Below are 19,839 nucleotides of genomic sequence, written 5' to 3'. Positions count from 1 at the left end.
AGAATGTATCACTGGCACTGGAGACTTACATTAAAGAAAATATTAAAGACATAAGTAAAATAATGTCAGAAAGTAAGATAAATTTGTGGATATATCTAAATGAATATGAACTATACACAACATTGCAAATAATCCAATGTGTTATTTATTACATTTATAATATAACAATTGTATGAAACTGGAAGGACATTGAGTAGAGTTACTCATACCATGTGAGAAAAGGAGAAAGCACTCATTTATATTAACCTAATAAGGCAAGGATGTGTGTTGCATTCTCTTAGGTTTATTAAAGCAACAATAAAAACATAGATGTGTGTAAATCTGAAGGAATTGTTCGTTTAAATGCTCTTTTTAAAATATTAGTTAAGGAATTTCTCACAAGCTAATAATTACTTAAAAATGAAGAAATCGTACTTTTAAACTCAAGAATACTACATTTTGTTGTTACATACCTATTGAGACTCTCCCATAAAAGAAAAGTACTTTTGGAAACTTAGCTTTCACTTTTCTCTTTCCTCTCATGCCTCTGTTTTCTCTATTTACTTCATTATTGGCCAGATTTATAGCCAAGCAATTCTATGATTTCATACTTTCCCATTTATTTTGTTGTCTTCCATAAGAAGACTAATTATGTGTCTGTAGGTTAGCCTTTGCCTTCCAGCTCTAATCTATTCTCTGTAAGTATTTTTCATCTTTCTTAATTTTAAAAATTATTTTTGCATAATTTTCTCTAAAGGTTTCATTTTGTTCTTGACAATTCTTTCAGCCATGCCTATCCTATTTTTTATTTTTTCTAATGCTTATCCCTGTAATGTTTTGAATTTTTCTCCTCCATCGTTAGACTGAGTTGGGTCATTTTGTTTTTTCAACAGATTCTGTTTCTTTCACCCCGATCTTAATTTTGTAGAATATTTTGTCTATTAAGTTTTCGGCAATTACATGGAGACCCACACCTATATCAGTTCTTTTGTTTACCTTTCATCGACTTAATCTTTACCGAGTACCCGCTCAGTGCTAGGAAGGTTCTTAGTACCTTGAAAATAGTAGGGAACCAAACAATTAGAGATGTCTACCCTTGTACAGGTTTGTCATTGACACAAAGGAACAACGCAAATGAGCAATTTATAAAGTATATTAAAAGATGTTAATACTTTATAAGAAAAAAAATAACATGATCTGAGAGTATGGGAGTGTTACAATTTTTAATTAAGGTGATGACAGTAAATCTCACTGGGAAAGTGACATCTGGCTCAAGGAGGTAAAGGGGTGAGCAATATGATGAGAACAGAGTGCGTAAAGGTCTCAACACAGAACTGCCTGAATGTTCAGAGTACATTTCAAGGGTGACTAAAGGAGAGTGAATGAAGGGGAAGAGTGAGAAATGAAGCCAGAGTTAATGCGGACTTAGATGCTGCTGCAATGACACTGGCTTTATCCTCATGGAATTGGGGAGCCACAGGGTTTTAAGCAGGTCCTATTTCTGTGTTTTTTGTTGACAACTCACCAATAGATGGGAATGTGAAGCAAGTAGGTGGATCCCCCAGGTCTGCTGCATGTAAGGTGACGGGCTCTCTGGAAGCAGAAGAATGGTCATGCAATCATTTCATTTCACAAATACTGGCTAAGATTTATGGGCAGAAGCAAGTGAATGCAGGCAAAAGTAATGCCTTAAAATTTAAATTCAGGATGGTGGTCATGATCTTAGCTTGCAGAAGTTCTAAAAGACTATGAAGGAGACCCAAAGTGGCATTATGACCATTTTGTAGAATGAAAATATAATAGCATATAAAATTCATTTTTAGTAATAATTGCTATGAAATCCAAATATTTCTCTTCTGGATTCTAAAAGACACAGTATTAATGACTTATTTTAAAACTAACAAACCAAAGTGGGGTGGGAGGAAACTTTGAGACCAGTAGTGTCACTTAATAAAAACTAAAACAACAAACTTGTTTAAATCACTAAGTTGAAACTCACTACACTGTCCCCTGTTGTTTGGACCAGTAAAAGAATATTATGGCAATAGTTCTCAAGATGGTTCCCTTGTAGATGAATTGTGAGGTCAACACTATGTTTCCCTTTAATACTAAAATATTTTTACTTTTTTTTAAAAAAAAGATTATTTATGCTTATAGAACTGGGGTACAGGCTAGAGGTGCAGGGGTGGTGAAAGCATTCACCAGAGACAGAGTGGGGAGCAGAACAGGCCAACTGGCGAAGTACACTGCTGAGGGGAGCAGCGAGTGAGACAGGAGAAGTCTGCTAGGCCATGTGGGGATCGAACTCACACACTAGTGGCTGTGGCCAGCCTTCCAGTGCTGTGCTTTAACCTGTTACACCACCAGGAAGGGCCCAAAATATTCTTACTTTTTAACTCTCAATTTCTCCCAAGGGTACAGTGACTTTTCCCAGAGGCTCTAGTATATCTGATATCACAAAAGATAAAATACAGTGTAGACATAAGACTCTTGATATCTTTTATAAAGTCATACATTTAATTATAAAACACTGCTTTCTTAATGATTTTTTTTGTTTGTGTATATGGACTATATTGATTCAGCTTATATGGCAGCAGAAGATTTTAAGTTAAGAAACATTGCTGTAAAGTGTCAATTACTATAAACTTTTTAAAAAAAGATCTATTTATTTGTGCATACAGAACTGGGATACAGGCCAGAGGTGTAGGAGCGGTGAGAGGCTTCACCAGAGACAGAGTGGGGAGCAGAGCAGGCCGACTGATGAAGTACACTGCTGAGGGAAGCAGCGGGCAGGTCAGGAGAGGTCTGCCATGCCATGTGGTCACCTCCTGGGGTGGGGATCGAACTCATGCTGAAGTGGCCTTAGCTTCTTAGTGCTGTGCTTTAACTCGCTACACCACCAGGGAGGGCCACTATAAACTGTTTTATGTTACTGTAAAAGTGTCACAGTTACAGCGAAATATAATAAAACAGCAATTGTGATACTTCTTCTCATTCAAGTGAGTTTTAAAAATGGCCAGTTTGCCATAGTAGAGAGCATTCAAATGCATTTAAAATTTTTTAGTTTGTTTCCAATTTTCAAAATTTTTATTAAGTATTTTAAAAATCTTCCCCCATAGGAAGACAGGAGTTAGGTTCCATCTTTTTCTTATCATCAGCTTCTGTCACTTCTGAAGGAAGCAGATTTTTTTAGTTGTGGAATAAGTCTATCAGTACTTCCCATTTCTTGGGCAAGTAGGCCCTCTGTGCTCCATGCCTTGGATTCGGCTTCTTTGCAGGCAGCTTGGTGGACCACCCAGAGGCAGAATATAGGCATGCGTATAGGCCTGGGCTTAGGAGTCCATCAGACTCAAGTTCACTCTGATGCCACTATTTACAAAGCTGCATGACCTTGGCAGGTTACTTAAGCAATCTCAGTCTTCATTTCTAACCTGCATATGGGAATAATACTGTCTATGTCACTGGTTACACAAAAGAAATAGACCTCAGACACCCAGAAAACAATAAAAAAAATGTACCAGATAGCTGCGGCTATTATTAGCAGGTATAACGCAGTGTTACATAGTCACATAAGAAGAAAATCAAAACTTGCTTCTTTTAGGCTAAGTGAAAGATATATTTAGAAAGGATTCGAGGTCACCATATACTGATTGTATAAGAAAGGACAGTAAGTAAACATTTATAATCCTGCATTGTGTTAATTCAGTCACTGAATACATATTTAGGACAAGGCAATATGCTTGGTGCTAAAAATCCAATAATAAATCTCTGTATAGCTGGAATTTCAATAGAATTAATTTCATATTCATAGGATATAAATAGCACTTTGATGTTGCTATTGTTTTATAGCTGGTGAAGATAGAAAAGACAAAGCTTAACTATTTTCCAGGCAATCAGTCTTGGTCCTGTTACAGTCCGTGCTGATGCTGTGCTCATTATGGGAAGCATCAGATTAATGGAATAACAGTGTCATTTTGAAAATAGGGAGCTGGTAAAGCTCACTTTTTTTTTTTTACCTGCTGAGTGTTTCACTTGACTTGCTGCCTTCCGTGGATTCTCTTAACGAGTTGTTACTTCTGTTGGTAGAAAGATGGGACAAGTTAAGGACAACCTAGTGCAATTTTACTTAATGAGTAAAACCAAAATTCTTTCTCAGAATGTTGCTTTTAGACAAACACAAATTCAAAGAGGGACTGAGGCACTGACTTACAACCAGAGGATAGAGTATGAGCAAAGTTTGAAAGCAAACAGAAACAAACTGCTTTTGAGAATGAGACGTATGTTTGAGTAGAGTCCAAGACAGCAGGAGAGCAGGCTGGTGACGGTAAGGGGGCCTGTGCAGAGTCAGCCTGCGTGGCCAGGCACTTAATGCAGCTGGCAGCGGGTCTCTCCTGAAGAGCTGTGGTCAATGGCTGCAGTGTCTAAGTGAATAACAAATTACTTTCCCCCTCTCTTTGTTTTGGCTGAAGTCACTTCTCAGAAGTTGTTTTTAGTTAGGGCTATGAATTTCACCTCATTATGCTTTTTTTTTTTTTTTATAATTTCATATAAAAATGTAGCTATTCAGGCACATATTAAGAAAACTAGCAACAACAAATATTGGTGAGTATGTGGTGAAAAAGGAACTCTCCTGCACTGCTAGTGGGAAGAAAAATTGGCCCAGCCATTGAAAAACTGTGTGGGGACTCCTCAGACTACTACAAATAAAGCTACCATACGACCCAGCAATTCTACTCCTAGAGATCTACCCAAAGGACACAAAAACACTAATTCAAATGAATACTTGCATCCCTATGTTTATTGCAGATCTCTTTATAATAGGCAAGACTTGGAAACAACCCAAATGCCCAAAAATATATGACTGGATCCAGAAGATGTGGTACATATACACAAAAGAATACTATGCAGTAATCAAAAAGATAAACTTATGCCATTCACAGCAACACGGATGGAGCTAGAAGGGATTATGCTGAATGAAATAAGTCAGAAGGAAAAGCAAAATATTGGATGGTTTCGCTTATAGGGAGGAAAATAGGGGAACCAAATGAGGCACCAAGAGGAAAAAATAATAATAACAATAAAAACACAACAAAAACCCAATAGCAATGAAAAGACAACTACAAATCAGAGACATTGTACAGGGGCGGGGGAGTGAAAGAAATCAGGGTGAGGGTAGAAAGAGTGCAAGGGAATATAATGATGGTGCACGGGTGAATTGGTGGAAATTTATGGGGGCTACACCTGAGAAGAGAAAGCAAATATTGTAAAAATGTGAACAATGATGTGAAATATATAAAAATAAAAAAATTCAATTATTCAATTATTGAGGAAATGGGATTGTTTTCAGTGAAGTTCTTATAGTGCTATATTGAGGTTGTTATAATTTCTTCCATACCTTCCTCTCAGAAGTTATATAAGCCCTTGTACATACATGCAAATGTAGAAAAAAATCTTCCTTTTTTGTTATGGCATGCCATGAAATATCTTCATATGGGTAAACATATGAAAAATTAAATAATTTTAAAAAAGGAAATGCCCATTAAGGTAATTTCTAGTTTCAGCTAATCAATCTAACAACTTTCCTTCAATGAACCCCAAGATGTCAATTAATTGCCATGTACACTATCCAAACAAAATTCCCCAGTTACCTGGGCAAAATAAAAAATTCTTGGACAGTTTATTAGATTCAGAATCTCAGATTGTTCTTACCTATGACATAGCTCTACTCTCAGGCTTGATTCAGTCATGCAATCTCTTCCTCTATCATCTCTATATATAGAAAAGTATAATCCTCAGTTAATTCTACAAAGAGTAATTTCCAGATTCCATGTATTTTTAGAATAATTAATTGTTAATATGTATTAAACTCTTATTCAAGGTAAATTACAGTTTAGGTCTCTAAGCACTTGCCACTGGCTACCCCTGACCCTCATCAACTTAGAAATGCTTTTGTTCTATGAGCTCTTCAAAACTTTAGGCTGAGTTTAGGATTTGGTGAAGAGGCCATTTGTAGTATTACATTAAAATAACATAAACTCTCTAAAGTCAGGGGCCAAATGTATACAAATTCAATCCTAATGTAGTTCAAGTCCAATGTTAGTTATTGAAGTGATGGAATTGTGATTGGGGAAGTTAGAGGAACCTTGTGGAATGGTTACTACCAGGAGCCAGGCACTCTAACATTTACTTTAATCTTTGTCTCTTTGTTTCATAGGATAAGGCTGCTCAATCTATGCCTAAATTCACTTGTCCCCTAACTGAGCTTAATGACACTGCTCAGAAGGCACATTATAGAGTTCTGACAAAAATGCAAGTGTTTTTTGCATGTGTAACTATTCTTTGATGTGATCCAAGGAATAATTCTGACATGGGATCCAGAGAATGCAACAATATGTTAGTAACTAGGTTGTAACTAATATTTTGTTCTTACTACAATATTATTAATAAAGATTAGATAAATCATCTAATACTTTATTGCCTTGGGATAAAATAAAATTGAATATTAAAAAAAACTGAAGGCTGTTGAAATGTAAGATTATTCAGAAGTCTTACTTATTTGCTAAATCATGATTTGAAATGAGTTGAGGATCTCATTGCTTTCCACACAGAGAAAGGATGAGGAACTGGTTGAATCTTTTTTGAATCTTGGCCTATCTGTTAGCTTGATACAAGCCTTTGGCCTACATACCTAGAGAAGCAGGGCCTATCGTATAAGCTCATACCTGGAGAGTTATTTGATTCTCCGGGGTCTAGTTTTTAGCTCCACCATCAAACTGGGTGGTGGCAGGAAAGTCAATCTTCTGGAATTTGTGTATTTTTCATTTGTAAATCTGGATTTAAAAAATTCCTCAAACAGTTGTGATGACTAAATTTATGGATGTGAAATGTGTTGAAATCTAAAATCACCACACAAATGTAATTTTGGGTAATGCCTTGCCCTGACTACTTTCTGAACAGAAAAACTGTGTTACAGTTTTTTTACCTTTTTTTTTTTTTTAACTCATATTATTTTCCTTAGTAGTGTCAGACACTCTCTAAGGTATTTAAACCTCAATCTCCCAGGGACTAACATGCAGCCAACTTTTGGGCACACGACTGACAGGGGCGGCTCTCCCACTGTGAGGTACCCGCAGTCTTACACAGTCCCATAGGAGACGCCCAAAGATGGCGTTCTTGCATCTTCCTCAGTCTTGCCCAGAGACACAGGGGGCTCCTCATTGATCACACTTCTCAACTCCTGGAGAAGCTGTTTTAGGTCCCTTGTTGGGTCTTCCTTCAGGATGTTAGGTTTCATAGAGTGCTGAATTAAAACAATTTACAAAAGCAATTAACTTTTTTTTTCAGATTTGTATGCTGTTTCCAGTTATAAAATTAATTCATCTGGTAAATAGAAGTTGTGGAGGAGAAGGAAGAGAAAAATTACCTGTAATTTACTACTCAAGGATAATCAGTAATAACCTTTCAAAAGTTAATGCAATGCTCTGTCTACTTTATAATGTCAGTGGATACTTAATCTATTTGTACACATATTTATAGAGTGTACATGTGGCATCAAATAATACCAGTTTTTTTTTTTTAGATTATTTGTTCATATAGAACTTGGGTACAGGCCAGAGGTGCAGGGGTGGTGAGAAGATTCACCAGAAACAGAGTGGGGAGCAGAACAGGCAGATCGTGAAGTACACTGCTGAGGGGAGCAGCAGGTGGGTCAAGAGAGGTCTGCCTCACCATGTGGTCATCTCTGAGGCAGGCAGGGATAGAACTCATGCAGAAATGGCTTTAGCTTCTTAGTGCTGTTCTTTAACCTGCTGCACCACAGGGAGGGCCCATAATACCTTTTTTTAAACCTTTGTTTGTGTTAACAATGTAGTATGACTATCTTACCATGTTGTTAACTATTTACAACTATATACAGGCCAATAAAAACTCCTACTCTTTGTTTAGGGCTGAACTAATTTTATAAAGCTAAAAAATTTAGAATTAAAAACTTTTAATAGACAAGCTTCCACATTTTCCTGGTGATGAAAAGGACACTCAATATTTTCACAATGTTAGTTGGTGTTTGAGGATAATATTAAAAGATTTTCAGATAAACAGTATTTCTCCATGAATACTTGTAATAAGGAGTATAGATGTCCCTAGTAGACACATCTAGAAGGGAAGCCAAGTGACAGTCAGTTGCTTCAATGAGCAGGAGGGCTCAGTTGGACAGTCATGGCTAGAAGGTTGTCATCAAGCATCATCAAGCTATGTTAGCCACACCTGTCTGTCCCAAAGTAGAGTTATACTTGACACACGGATTTGTTGCTGAGGGATGAACACTCCAAAATTTTTGTTCTTTGGACTTTAGTTTTCTACGCCCCATGCCAGCTAAGTGTTAGTGTTACCAGTCTAACCCTCACATGCCCTTCCACTTCCTACTCTCACCGGTACAACACACATAATACTAAGTTTGGTCTTTCCAGTTGGTGGTTAGTCACCACACCTGGATGTGAACCATTTTCAAAGGATTTTGTTTTTCAGAGTAATTTTAGTTTTCACTTGTTTTATTTTTCTGTTGTTTCTTTTTCTATTTGTTTCTCCCTACTTTTTATTTGATTGATTTCCCCTGGAGCTTCTTTCGATTTCTTCATTTCTTCTTTTAAGTATCTGTAGTTGAGATTTTTGCTTTGTGGTTATCATGAGGGTTTTATCAGGCTTTCTGTATAATACCTTAAACAGAGTGAAAATAGAAATAGAGAAATGTAAGTATAAATAAAAATGCTATAAGATTGGCTACCTACATGAGACAGGAAACTGTTTGTAGATGGGGAAGATGCCACATTAGAATGAGGACAGGCCACGGATGGTGACTGAGAAAGGCGTGGTTTCACAGGGTTTGAGGTGTATCCAGGCCCCTGAAGTTCCTGGAAAACAATAGATGTGAGCAAAATAATTGTTAATCTACAACTCCAATTATAAAATAAAAGTGAATTTTTGAAACAATTCAGTCTTGCATGTTAAATGCCTATAAAATTATAAGTCAGAGTATTAAGCAAGACGACTCTGTCTACTCTGTGAAGACTAAGTATGTAGTTAGGAGATGTCTTCACGGTTGCCTGTTGAAAGCAACAAGAAAACACACCTAGGACGCTGTGCTACTAAACAGGTTTCTCATCTTTGCCAAAGATTCTCCCTCAGTTCTGACACATTACTGAGAAAGGTCCTCTGTACCAACAGAGTGCTTGCCGGAGGAAGTATCCATTATTGACTGTTAACATGTACGTAACTTTAAAACGTACTCAGGAATAGGCATATTTATCAGTGGAAAATGTGCTATTTTTATTTATTTATTATTATTTTTTAAAGATTTATTTATTTATTTGTTCAGAATGGGGTATAGGCCAGAGATGTGGAGGGTGAGAGGATTCACCAGGGACAGAGTGGGGAGCAGAACAGGCAGATCGACGAAGTACACTGCTGAGGGGAGCAGCGGGCGGGTCAGGAGAGGTCTGCGGCTTCTATGTGGTCACCTCCGGGGCAGGCGGGAATCGAACTCATGCGGAAGTGGTTTAAGCTTTTTAGTGCTGTGCTTTAACCCGCTGCGCCACCAGGGAGGGCCTGAAAATGTGCTATTTTTAAAGAATTTTTTATATAAATTACATCATTATGCTATTCTACTATCAAGCCAAAGCAATTTAGGCCTTTGCATGGGCTTGACCTTGTTGAACGCAGAACCCTTTGCAAATATCCCCCCCCCTAGGCGGGCAAATTTATGTTTCCTTCCCTCATTTATTGTAAGTTTGACATAAAAACTGATACTCCACCTTGATACTGTAGGTTACAGTGTAAAACAAGGCACAGATTTTATAATTGCTAGTAACTGATTATGTTGAAAGGTATACCCAAATATATCAAAGGTACATGGGAAAATATTATGAGTAAAGGCTTTATTTTTGCTTAAACTTTTACTTATGATGAAGACAAGGCCTTACTTTTACATCCAAAGTGTGTTGAAGTTTTAGTCGTACAGATTCTTGTTCCTGACGCTGTATTATATCTTGACATTCTGCAAACTGCAAAGATGCCTATAATCAAGCAACCACATATGATTTATGCTTACTCTTCCTGAAGCACTCTTGGGTCACTAACCTAAATCTGTATCACTATCATCTCTTCAAGGAAACTCTCTCCAATGTTAGTACACTGTACAACATTTATGCTCTTATTAATCTGTTTTAGGCAGTAAACTGCAATTAGGAGGCTTACCTTTAGCCCTGCATTCCTAGCGTTTATGCACCATTTCATGAGTAGAGAATAGCGAGTAGGTCTACTTTTAGCAATGTAAAAATCAATTGTGTAAAAATAACCATAATTGAAATTCACTGACTCAATATATCATGTTTTAAGATCAACTGGTATATAGTTGGAATAACATCACTTTATTGAACCACAAAAGTTTCGATATCAGAGTCCAGGGCTACTTTGGTACATTTTTAGGCTTTCAGAGTTTTATTCCTCTATAATAAATGATAACGACAAATATAGTATCATTGATCCTTCTTATTTTTAAAATTGTGTTTGCTACCTGGCACAAGGTGCCAGACATAAATGTTACTTGCTATTTTATTATCAACCCGGCTATATTCTACCTAGTGTTCAATTGATTCTTCGGTGACTGGATTGGAGGACTTTTTAGTTACCCTAGCCTCTAAGGATACCAGTAGTAGCAAGTAACTTATATCTTACTGCTTCTGAGATCATGGCAGCCTGAAAAGAGAATTTCATAAAAAGTACTCATCACGACTATGTTCTTAATCTCAGAAGAGCTTTCTCTGTAGAATAGTTTTTCATTGTGCTAGGTGATTGGGATACAATCAGAGATTTGGTTCTATCCATATGCAGCTTTCATTCAGGACAATTCTGCTTAATTAACAGCAGCCACTTAGTTGATAACTACTTTATAGATTTACTTAATATATTACTTAATTCTGCTTAATTAACAGCCATTTAGTTGATAACTACTTTATAGATTCACTTCACCACCTTATCAAGAGCAGCTTCCATATTAGCAACTTTTTCCTTCAGACGGCGTTCCTGTGACCTCAGGACTTCCAGTTCTCCTGCCATCTTGCTTTTTTCTGTTGCAACAATATTTAATTCCTGGCTTAATTTATTCTTCTCTTCTTTCAGGAAATGTTTTTCCTATTTTTATAGAGAAGAAAAAAATAACAAAAATAATATGCTTGCATAGACTTTTTGCTGAGATGTGGTGACAATATTAAACTCTTAATGTTATATGTAGATCTGAACTTACTTTTTAAAAATGCCATTTGTTTGCTTTTGAGTTGGAGTTGGGAGCTGCTGGAATTATGTTACCATAAATTTGCTTTAATTTTATCACTACAAGTATTTTTGCTTCTTCTTAAGCTTAACTAATTTTTAGTGAAAACTATAAAATATGTACTAATAATGCTGTCATAAAAGAAAACAATATTATGGGGAATTAAGACTGAGTAAAACATACCAAATTTTATTGAGCTTGTTTAAAATGACAGAAGAAATCTAAAGAAGGTGGATTTATTTGAAGGCTTTTATGGATTTCTATTTCACTTTAAGCTTAAATATTTATTTCATAAATGCCTCCTGCATACCTTCTGATGTTTAAAAAAAAAATGGGATACACACACACAAATTTCCTGCTTTCAAGCCATTGTGGGTCCAGTGATGAGAAGGAGCTTACTGCAATGGTGTATTCAACAAGGTGGAATATTCAACAAATTGGAATATTCAACAAGTTTTTAATAATATTAGCTCAATTCTTAAAATAGGACCATGGAATAGATAGACAAAAATATGTTGTAGTCAAGTTAAAAACTATATATATGTCTCAGCTACTTGAAGTCCATATATTAAATATATAGCTTTTTTTTTTTTTTGCATAGAGAGAAAATGTTTGCTGTCAGCAAAAATAGGATGCATAATCACTGTAGTACACATCTTGGTTGCAAATATTTTTCCTTTTATGTTAGGCCAAAAAGGATTTAGAAAGGAAGGAAGGATTAATTTTACAAGCTGCTTTCTTTTTTGTTTGCAGGAATGCAATTGAGCTTGAATGAATAGCTTTTGTGGCACCTCTGATGACAGCAGGCAGTAACCTCCTGCCGTATTACAGAAAATAACTCACAAGCTTGCAACCTTTTGACATACACTTCCTCAAGCAGACTCCAGATCTTTTTTAAGATTAAAGGGTCATACTTATTCCCATTTATATGATTTATTCATTATAATGAATTATAAATATATGCTACATTTTATTAATTTTATTATAGAAAATAGAACTTATGAATTGCATTAAAGCATTATATTACATAATAATTAAACTAATAGTTATACATAATTATTCATGTTATAGTCATATTTTTCTTCATATGTAAATCTGTGGTACCATTTTTACTAAGTTCCTATTTTTTAGTCACTGATGAAATTTGTTAGCCTGGTTATCCTAATTGTTACCCCCATCAGCCCAGTTGTTTTTATTGGGCAATTTTGCAGGGCATAATCATTTTAGGAACACAAATGTCGTATTATATGCGAAATGACTTTGCTTTGTCTCTAATCATTCCCTGTATCTATCAGGAATGTTCTTTTCCTGTGCCTTGCCCATTTCCTGCATTTAAAACCCTAGTTCTTTTATGAACCTGCTCAAGTATTCCTTTAGAAACTTTACCCTCATTTTCTTAGGCATAATTAATTTCTTTTCTCTACTGTACTTTGTATCTTTGCTATGCCTTGTAATATATTAATGAGTGAACATATTAATCCCCTTCACTTAAACAAGTACTCACCTTATTGGAATTTGTCATTGCCTCTTCCAAAAACTGTATCTTGCTCTGAAGGGCATCTATCTGGCCTCTTTTAGCTGTGATTTGCTTTTGCATACCCATTGCCACTTTCATTGCTAGGAGAGAAAAAAAGGAAGTGAACTGTGCCTTAGTTCTAAATTCTGGGAGGCTACTCTAATTTGATGGTTAAATAAAATGAGAAGGTGACACAATCCTACAGGGTACCTGGCAGTTTCAAGTGAATGATCATGCAAAAGGGTCTTCTGATTTGAAGGCAATGGGATATAACAATGTTCAGCAATTATTCAGAGATTTTGAGGTTAAAAAAAAACACACACATGATGTTGTCTTGTGATTTCTGTGTTACTGAATTAATTTTACTATTGTAATTTGTTTTATCAGTGGTAACAGTAATACTGACCAAACTTATACCTATGGTAGTTTTTCAAAAAGATTCCAGTGGTATCACTAATTATTTAATTTTCATTTCTAAGTTTAGTGTTAAGTGCTTGGATATCACTATTGTCTCAGTCTGACAAGAGTACATATGAGTACATATGTGTTTTTTTTTTAAACATAATAGTTTAATTTTACATCATTTTGTGCCTTTTTCCATCTCAGTTGTAATCCCCATGGGCTTCCCATCATCAAATCACCCATGTGCCATCACCATAGTCCAGTGCACTTCCTCCCCTACCCCCCATTTTTGATCCCATTCCCCACAACAGCCCTGTAAAATGTCTCTGGTATATAGTCATTCATTACTTTTTTTTTCTCCCCCGTGGTCCTTTATGTTCCCGCTATGAGTGAAACCATCTGTTTTTTTTCCTTTTCTTTCTGTTTTTTTTTTTCACTAAGGATGATTCCTTCCAGCTCCATCTACGTTGCTGCAAAAGGCATTTGTTTATCTTTTTATTGCCAAGTAATATTCCATTGTGTATATGTACCACATATGTGGTTATTTTTATAAAGTTGGTGAAAGGCTGAGAAAGCCTTTAGGAGGGCACTGAATACTTAAGTTACTGAAAGTCACTGAAAAGATATACATCTTATTTTAGACTGATTTTAATCAATGAAAAATAAACATTTGAGTGAAAGTACAGGATTACCAAGTTAATGTAATGATTGTAAATTGTAGAGCAATTATGGAGCTATCGAGAGGGCATTAAGAAAGAGACTGTCTGGTTAAGACAGAAGACAGGTCCAAATGGGCCTCGTGAGCAACTCTTCTTGGTATTAACCAGCAATGAAAGAACTGGCCCTCCAAGATGACAATATGGATTGCTTCAATTTTCAGCATGCCATCTTTGTGCAGGGGCATGATCATCTTCTCTGTATTAGGACAATTTCAGGATATGTACTGCTAAAATGAACATAAAAATACATCTTTTGATATTAAAACTTATTAAGAAAAAGTTAGATTTAGTGCTGCAGTGGCTTTGGACAGCTTCACAGTGCTGCACTTTAATCCATTGTGCCACCAGGACGAATTAGATCCCCGGCCAGGGAGGTAACCCATGTGACACAGCAGACCTCCCCTGTCTCACCTGCTGCTCCCCTTGACAGTGTATTTCTGTCAATCTGCCTGTTCTATCCCCCATTTTGTCTCTAGTGAATCCTCTCACTCCCCACATCTCTGACCTGTACCCCAGTTCTAGCATGCAATAACTAAATAAATATTTTTTTAAAGAAAAAGATAGGCTTTAGATAAGTATTAATTCTTATAGCCAGCTAGTATAGCAACAACAATATAATATGAAACAGCAGTAGCTTCTTCTGTACTTCTGTATGTCTATGGACAACAATGTAAACAAGAATAGGTCTAAGTTTGAGGAGAGACTCTGCCTAACAGTGCATTCTCTGGTCTCCTTTTTTTTTTTTAACCACAGTGAAGGCATCAGAAACTGACACTTAGCTGCAGATAATTTATTGTAGATAATGAATGCTTGGAAAATAAGGGGTTGAAAGTCATCTGTAACTTGCATTTCTATCAACATTTCCTTAAAAAAATGACATTAGCAGACATTGAAATGTGTTAGAAACCACTGCAATAGCTACAAGAAAAGAAAGATTTGGGCACGGTAAGGACTAAATTAAGCACAGGGCCTTTCTCTAAGAAGGCTTAGTAGAATGACTGCTATAACATCCAGTACTGACACTGTTGCTGGATATGTCTCAGTCATTGACACTGGGAAGAGGTGCAGGCGACGGTCTCCGGGTTTGTGTTTTATAAATCTGGACAATGAGACTAAAGCAACAATCAAGGAATAAAGCCTACCATGGCCATCAGATCCTTCCATTGATTTTAATGTGTTTCTGGTTTGTTCTAGTTCAGACTGTGCAGATTTTAATTGCATTTTCAGCTTATTCGTAGTAGTTTCCATTTCTTCACTTTTGTTTCGAAAATTCCTTTTTAAAACTTCGTAGTCTTCTGTACAATGTGAAAATTAATAGATGGTTACTTTTTCTCATTTTTATGAAGTACACTATTTATAGTAAATGATCACAAAACTTTAGAGTAGGCAGAGAGAGACTCCATTTAGTTAGATTGTCATAGGCTAAGAAATTAAATGTATACAGACTTTTCCAGGGATTTGACTCTTTATTTTTAACCTGCTTGGACAGCTCCTTCTCCTCCGCCACTTACCATTCACTGCTTTTCCCCTACCCATTGCAGTTGACCCACATCTATTTCATCTTAAAACTTTCTTGGATGGTCTCAGCCAGTATAACAAATTTAACCGCATCCATAGGTAGATGATTCTTCATGACATGGTCAGTAACCCAAGACAGCTATGCCTCTTACCTATTTATCTCCAGTAACTATCAAAATACCTGGAATGAACTCGCCATTTGCATATAAAAATAATGCATACACTCTTATTCAGCTATTATTCAATCATATTTATATATGATAGATTTTCATAAAAAACAAACAAAAAACAACAGAGCCAACACCTTATTGCCAAGATCAAACTCTGTCTTTCCAGAAATTTCCACATGGATGACCCAGTAGTATCCACACTAACTGTCCCACACTATGTCCCACCCACTGCCCTCACGCCAACTCTTCCCCACGTCCCTCCCTCAAGTTGTTGATGTCCTTGTTTTCCCAATACTGCACGTAAAAGCCTGAAATCCAAGTCCTTGATCACTAAATATGATTGATTTTGTCATCAAACATATTCTTTATTGTTTTTTTCTCCTCTCATTCTCCCTGCCAGTGCCTTAGTTCCAGTTTTCATCTGAGTCCTCTAGGGCCTCGGCAGAATCTTCTTTAACTGACTGGCTTCTGGCCCTGTGGCCTTGCCTTTCTCTGGCTACCTACTGGCATCATTCATCTCTTACTTAGCATCTCCTGTTGCCTCCATAATGTCTGATTCTATCTCTTGGTCCTTAGTCCTCGTTCCCTTTTGCATTTTTACTCCAACGAACCCTTCTGAAGTCACATTATGTTATTTCCTGCCTTCACGCTTCGCTTGCTATTTCTCTGCTTGCATTGTGCTTCCATATCTTTTCATCTGCTAAGTTCCTTTTCTCCTTCAAACCTAGTACACCTGCCTTGAAACCTGCACCCAGCACCGGCCCATTCTGCCTCTCTCCCAACTCGCTGGGAGCCTCACTGCTGCATTTAGAAGGCCTTCTTAGTATCTAACCTAGTAAATGCTCAGGACTCTGTGTTTGCGTAAAAAAAAAAAAAATGTCACTTGTGCCTACTAACTGTGGACTAGAAATGCTTCATTTTAAAATTTTAGGTTTTTCCTTTCAATAAATTTGTAAAGGCTGTTGGCACATATTGCTTCACTGTTAAACTTCCAATCAAGTAATCTGATGCCAAGGACTTAAATTTCCACTTCCCTCACCCTTTTCTCAGAAACTCAGTAGAGAATTTGATGAACTCTGAGAGATAGTAAAAGATACTGGTTCTTGAGTGAAATTGTGAATGTTCTTCATGGAAAACTGGGGATTTATTCCCCAAGGAGGCTCACTGGAGCGGTGGATTTATAAAGTGGAATGAGGAACTACTCTTTAGCAAGAGCTCTGGTACCCACACTGAACGGCACCAGCAGCACCCCTATGTGTTAGCAGAATTTGGACTGAAGCAACTTACCTGTAAGACTGTTTAATTCATTCCTACTAGCTTTCACCTCATTTAACAATTGATCTCTCTCTTGCTTGATGTCCTTCACTGCACGGAGTCGCTCAGAACCTGCATTCACCAGCTTTACCTTTTCCAGTTCCAGATCACTCACTCTAGCCTCAAGCTCCCGGATCTTTGCATCTTTTTTATCTTTTAAAATCTAAAAACAGGGATAAATTCAATGGATAGAATAAAACAAGAATTCTGTACATATAGTCAAACTTAACAATGTATTAGAATTCTCTCTGTTTTCAGAATCTGTCCACTATTTCCTAGGATATTAAATATGCCTTTCATTCTAGAGCATCCGTCAGTAGTAAGCAGGAAAACAAAATGAATATGTTAGCTATCTTTTAACCATTCATGTTAATTTCCAGTTACGCTTGCAACATCCCTTCATCATTCCTGTTCTGTACACCCACTTATTCAAAAAACAGTGTCCATAGAGCTCCAACTTTATGTGTTGCAGACCGAGCGGGAGGGTGAGGCAAGCGAGCATAGGTGATGCCTCCTTGGGTCCTGTGCCCTGGCACCTCAACTCTTATCCTTCCCTGGCCATATACAGCAGCAAATAATCAGCGATCTTATTATCATCAGCTCACATTCCAGTGAGAGGAGACAGACAATAAATACTTCAGTCAGTTAATTAGTGAAAAAGGGGGAAATGGTAAGGGAATAAAGAAGGATTGCAGGGAAGGGGCAGTTGAGATAAGTTGGCACGTGGGGTTGAGCCTGAGCCGATGCCAGCCTTGTTAAAGTCCGACAGCCAGGCTGGTCCTTGGCTGGTGTCAGGGAGCTTGGAGTTGGGGAGAACTCTCAAGTACTCTGATAAGAGTAACCCAACGTGCCTAAACTGTTTCTGCAAACAAAATCACATATGCTGAACAGCTGCCTTCCCTCCCGAAGAATGGGAGACCTGCCAGGCAAGGGGAGACTATGTGTGGCTGCCTCAGAATAAAAGCCTGGGTACGTAGTCCCTCATGAGCTTTCCTGGCTGACAATGTCTCATGCGTATTGTCAAAACACGCCGGGCACTCCTGTCTGAGGTGCAAGGGGAGGGCTCTTGGGGATTTGCTCCTCTTTTCCTCCTTGCACCATTTTCCTTTGCTGATTTTGCTTTATATTCTTTCCTTGTAGTGAATCCTACCATAAACATGACTCTGCTGAGTCCCGGGAGTCCTCCTAGGGAATAAGCAAACCGAAGGGGTAGCTTTAGGGACCCTCACACAGTGGGTCAGAAGAAGCTTCTGAGGAGCAGAAACCTTTAAGAAGTGGGGGGGGGGCAAGCAAGGAATATGGCTGTCTTGGTGGGGGGCGGGAAATGCCAGGTTCCCAGGTCAGATAGTCAAGGACAGCAAGGCCATCAGACTGGCTGGTGGAGACCCCAGGACTCTTTATATAAGGATCATTGGAGCTGATTAATTTGAGAAACAGTACACAGAAAAAGTTCTGAAAACAGAGTAGAAGTTACCCTTTAAGAGAAATTTCATTTATAAGGGAAGGTTTCATTTTGAAAGTGTCTCCCCTTTTCTGAACCAGGAAGGCCCTAAAGCACAAGACACTTACTTATATAAACGGAGAAGGTGCCAACATAGGGCTGCCAAACAAACCTGCTCCTTGTTTGCCATAGTTCTCTTGCCTCCCCTACACCCTTCTTTTGCTTTAGGTGAAGATGATTTTAAAGCCTGAATTCTAAGCTCTCTCTCCAATTACTTATTTGCCAGGGTTTCTCCTGTGTAAATATGAGATGTGCATGTTAATAAACATGTTTGTGTTTCTCGTATTAATCAGTCTTGGTTACAGGAACCCCAACAAGAATCTAGAAGTACTAGCAGAGTGAACTTGATAGGCAAACAGAGGAAGATGATGCTGGAAAGGGACCATGGGCAAATTTTGCTTTAGAGGCAAAAAAAAAAAAAATTATTTCTGTTTTCACAGAGGGCTTTTCCTCTTGGCCACTTCCCAATTCTTCTGCTAGGGGTAATAACCTCAAATTCTCCTCTCTTTCTTCCATAATCCGGTCTGGATTATCATCACTGGTCATGGGGATTTCTGTAAGTGCCTCATAGGGTCTCTGGGTGACTTGTGGGAATATTTCCTACAGTGAACCCCTCTCTTCCCAGAACATGTGGCTGATCATTTAGTTCAGCAGGGGAATGAATGGATGTGATGTTAAAGTCAATTTTAAAAAAAAAAAGATTTACTTATTTATGCATACAGAACTGGGGTACAGGCCAGAGGCGCAGGGGCGGTGAGAGGATTCACCAGAGATAGAGTGGGGTACAGAACAGGCCGACTGACGAAGGACACTGCTGAGGGGAGCAGCAGGTGGGTAAGGAGAGGTCTTCCATGCCATGTGGGTCACCTCCCTGGCCAGGGAGCAAACTCATGCTGCAGTGGCTTTAGCTTCTCAGTGCTGGACTTTAACCCGCTGCACCACCAGGAAGGGCCCCTAAACTCAAAATTTTAACTTAAATTCTTTGTGCCTGTGTGAGGCATTTCTCACCAGGGAAATCTTTTCTGAAATTGCTCCATTTCCATATTTTGGAACTAAAACTTTCTATAATCTATCTTTGCATTTTTACACAAGCCTTTTGTAGGGTAAGCAAATTAGGCTTTTACGTCCGCTGGGTCTCTGGCTGTCACCTGTGGTCTTGACTGTGCTAATGCAAGAACGCTTGGGAGCGTGGGCGCAGGGTACGCACGACTGATGGTGGACACCTGGAGCGTGGTGTGGGCGCGTTTAAGTGGGCGCACCTGAGCCTGGAGGCGGAGGTTATAATGATGGCGTCGCTCAGAGACTGGAGGACAGCAGCGGAGCGACTGAGAGGAAGACAGAGGACTATGAGAGGAGAAGACCACAAGAGACACCAGAGGAAGCCCAGAGGAAAGCGC

At 37.9% G+C, this 19,839-nt stretch overlaps 1 protein-coding gene across 1 annotated transcript in view; it reads right to left on the bottom strand.

The window, feature by feature from the left end:
- The window catches only part of CCDC158 (coiled-coil domain containing 158), a 48,303-nt gene that overhangs the window by 5,971 nt on the left and 22,493 nt on the right, over positions 1-19,839 (bottom strand). The window contains exons 11-20 of the mRNA XM_004681199.1: positions 16,915-17,104; positions 15,082-15,234; positions 12,807-12,919; positions 11,005-11,163; positions 9,954-10,046; positions 8,763-8,885; positions 7,119-7,279; positions 5,689-5,748; positions 3,996-4,055; positions 1,505-1,572 (exon numbers count right to left, since the gene is read on the bottom strand). Of these exons, the coding sequence (XP_004681256.1) occupies positions 1,505-1,572; positions 3,996-4,055; positions 5,689-5,748; positions 7,119-7,279; positions 8,763-8,885; positions 9,954-10,046; positions 11,005-11,163; positions 12,807-12,919; positions 15,082-15,234; positions 16,915-17,104 (1,180 nt within the window). The remainder of the gene's footprint in view (positions 1-1,504; positions 1,573-3,995; positions 4,056-5,688; positions 5,749-7,118; positions 7,280-8,762; positions 8,886-9,953; positions 10,047-11,004; positions 11,164-12,806; positions 12,920-15,081; positions 15,235-16,914; positions 17,105-19,839) is intronic.

The sequence above is a fragment of the Condylura cristata genome, unplaced genomic scaffold, assembly GCF_000260355.1.
Source record: "Condylura cristata isolate star-nosed mole 26May11 unplaced genomic scaffold, ConCri1.0 scaffold00012, whole genome shotgun sequence".
Classification (NCBI taxonomy): domain Eukaryota; kingdom Metazoa; phylum Chordata; class Mammalia; order Eulipotyphla; family Talpidae; genus Condylura; species Condylura cristata.
This window is presented reverse-complemented; position numbering and strand designations above follow the sequence as displayed.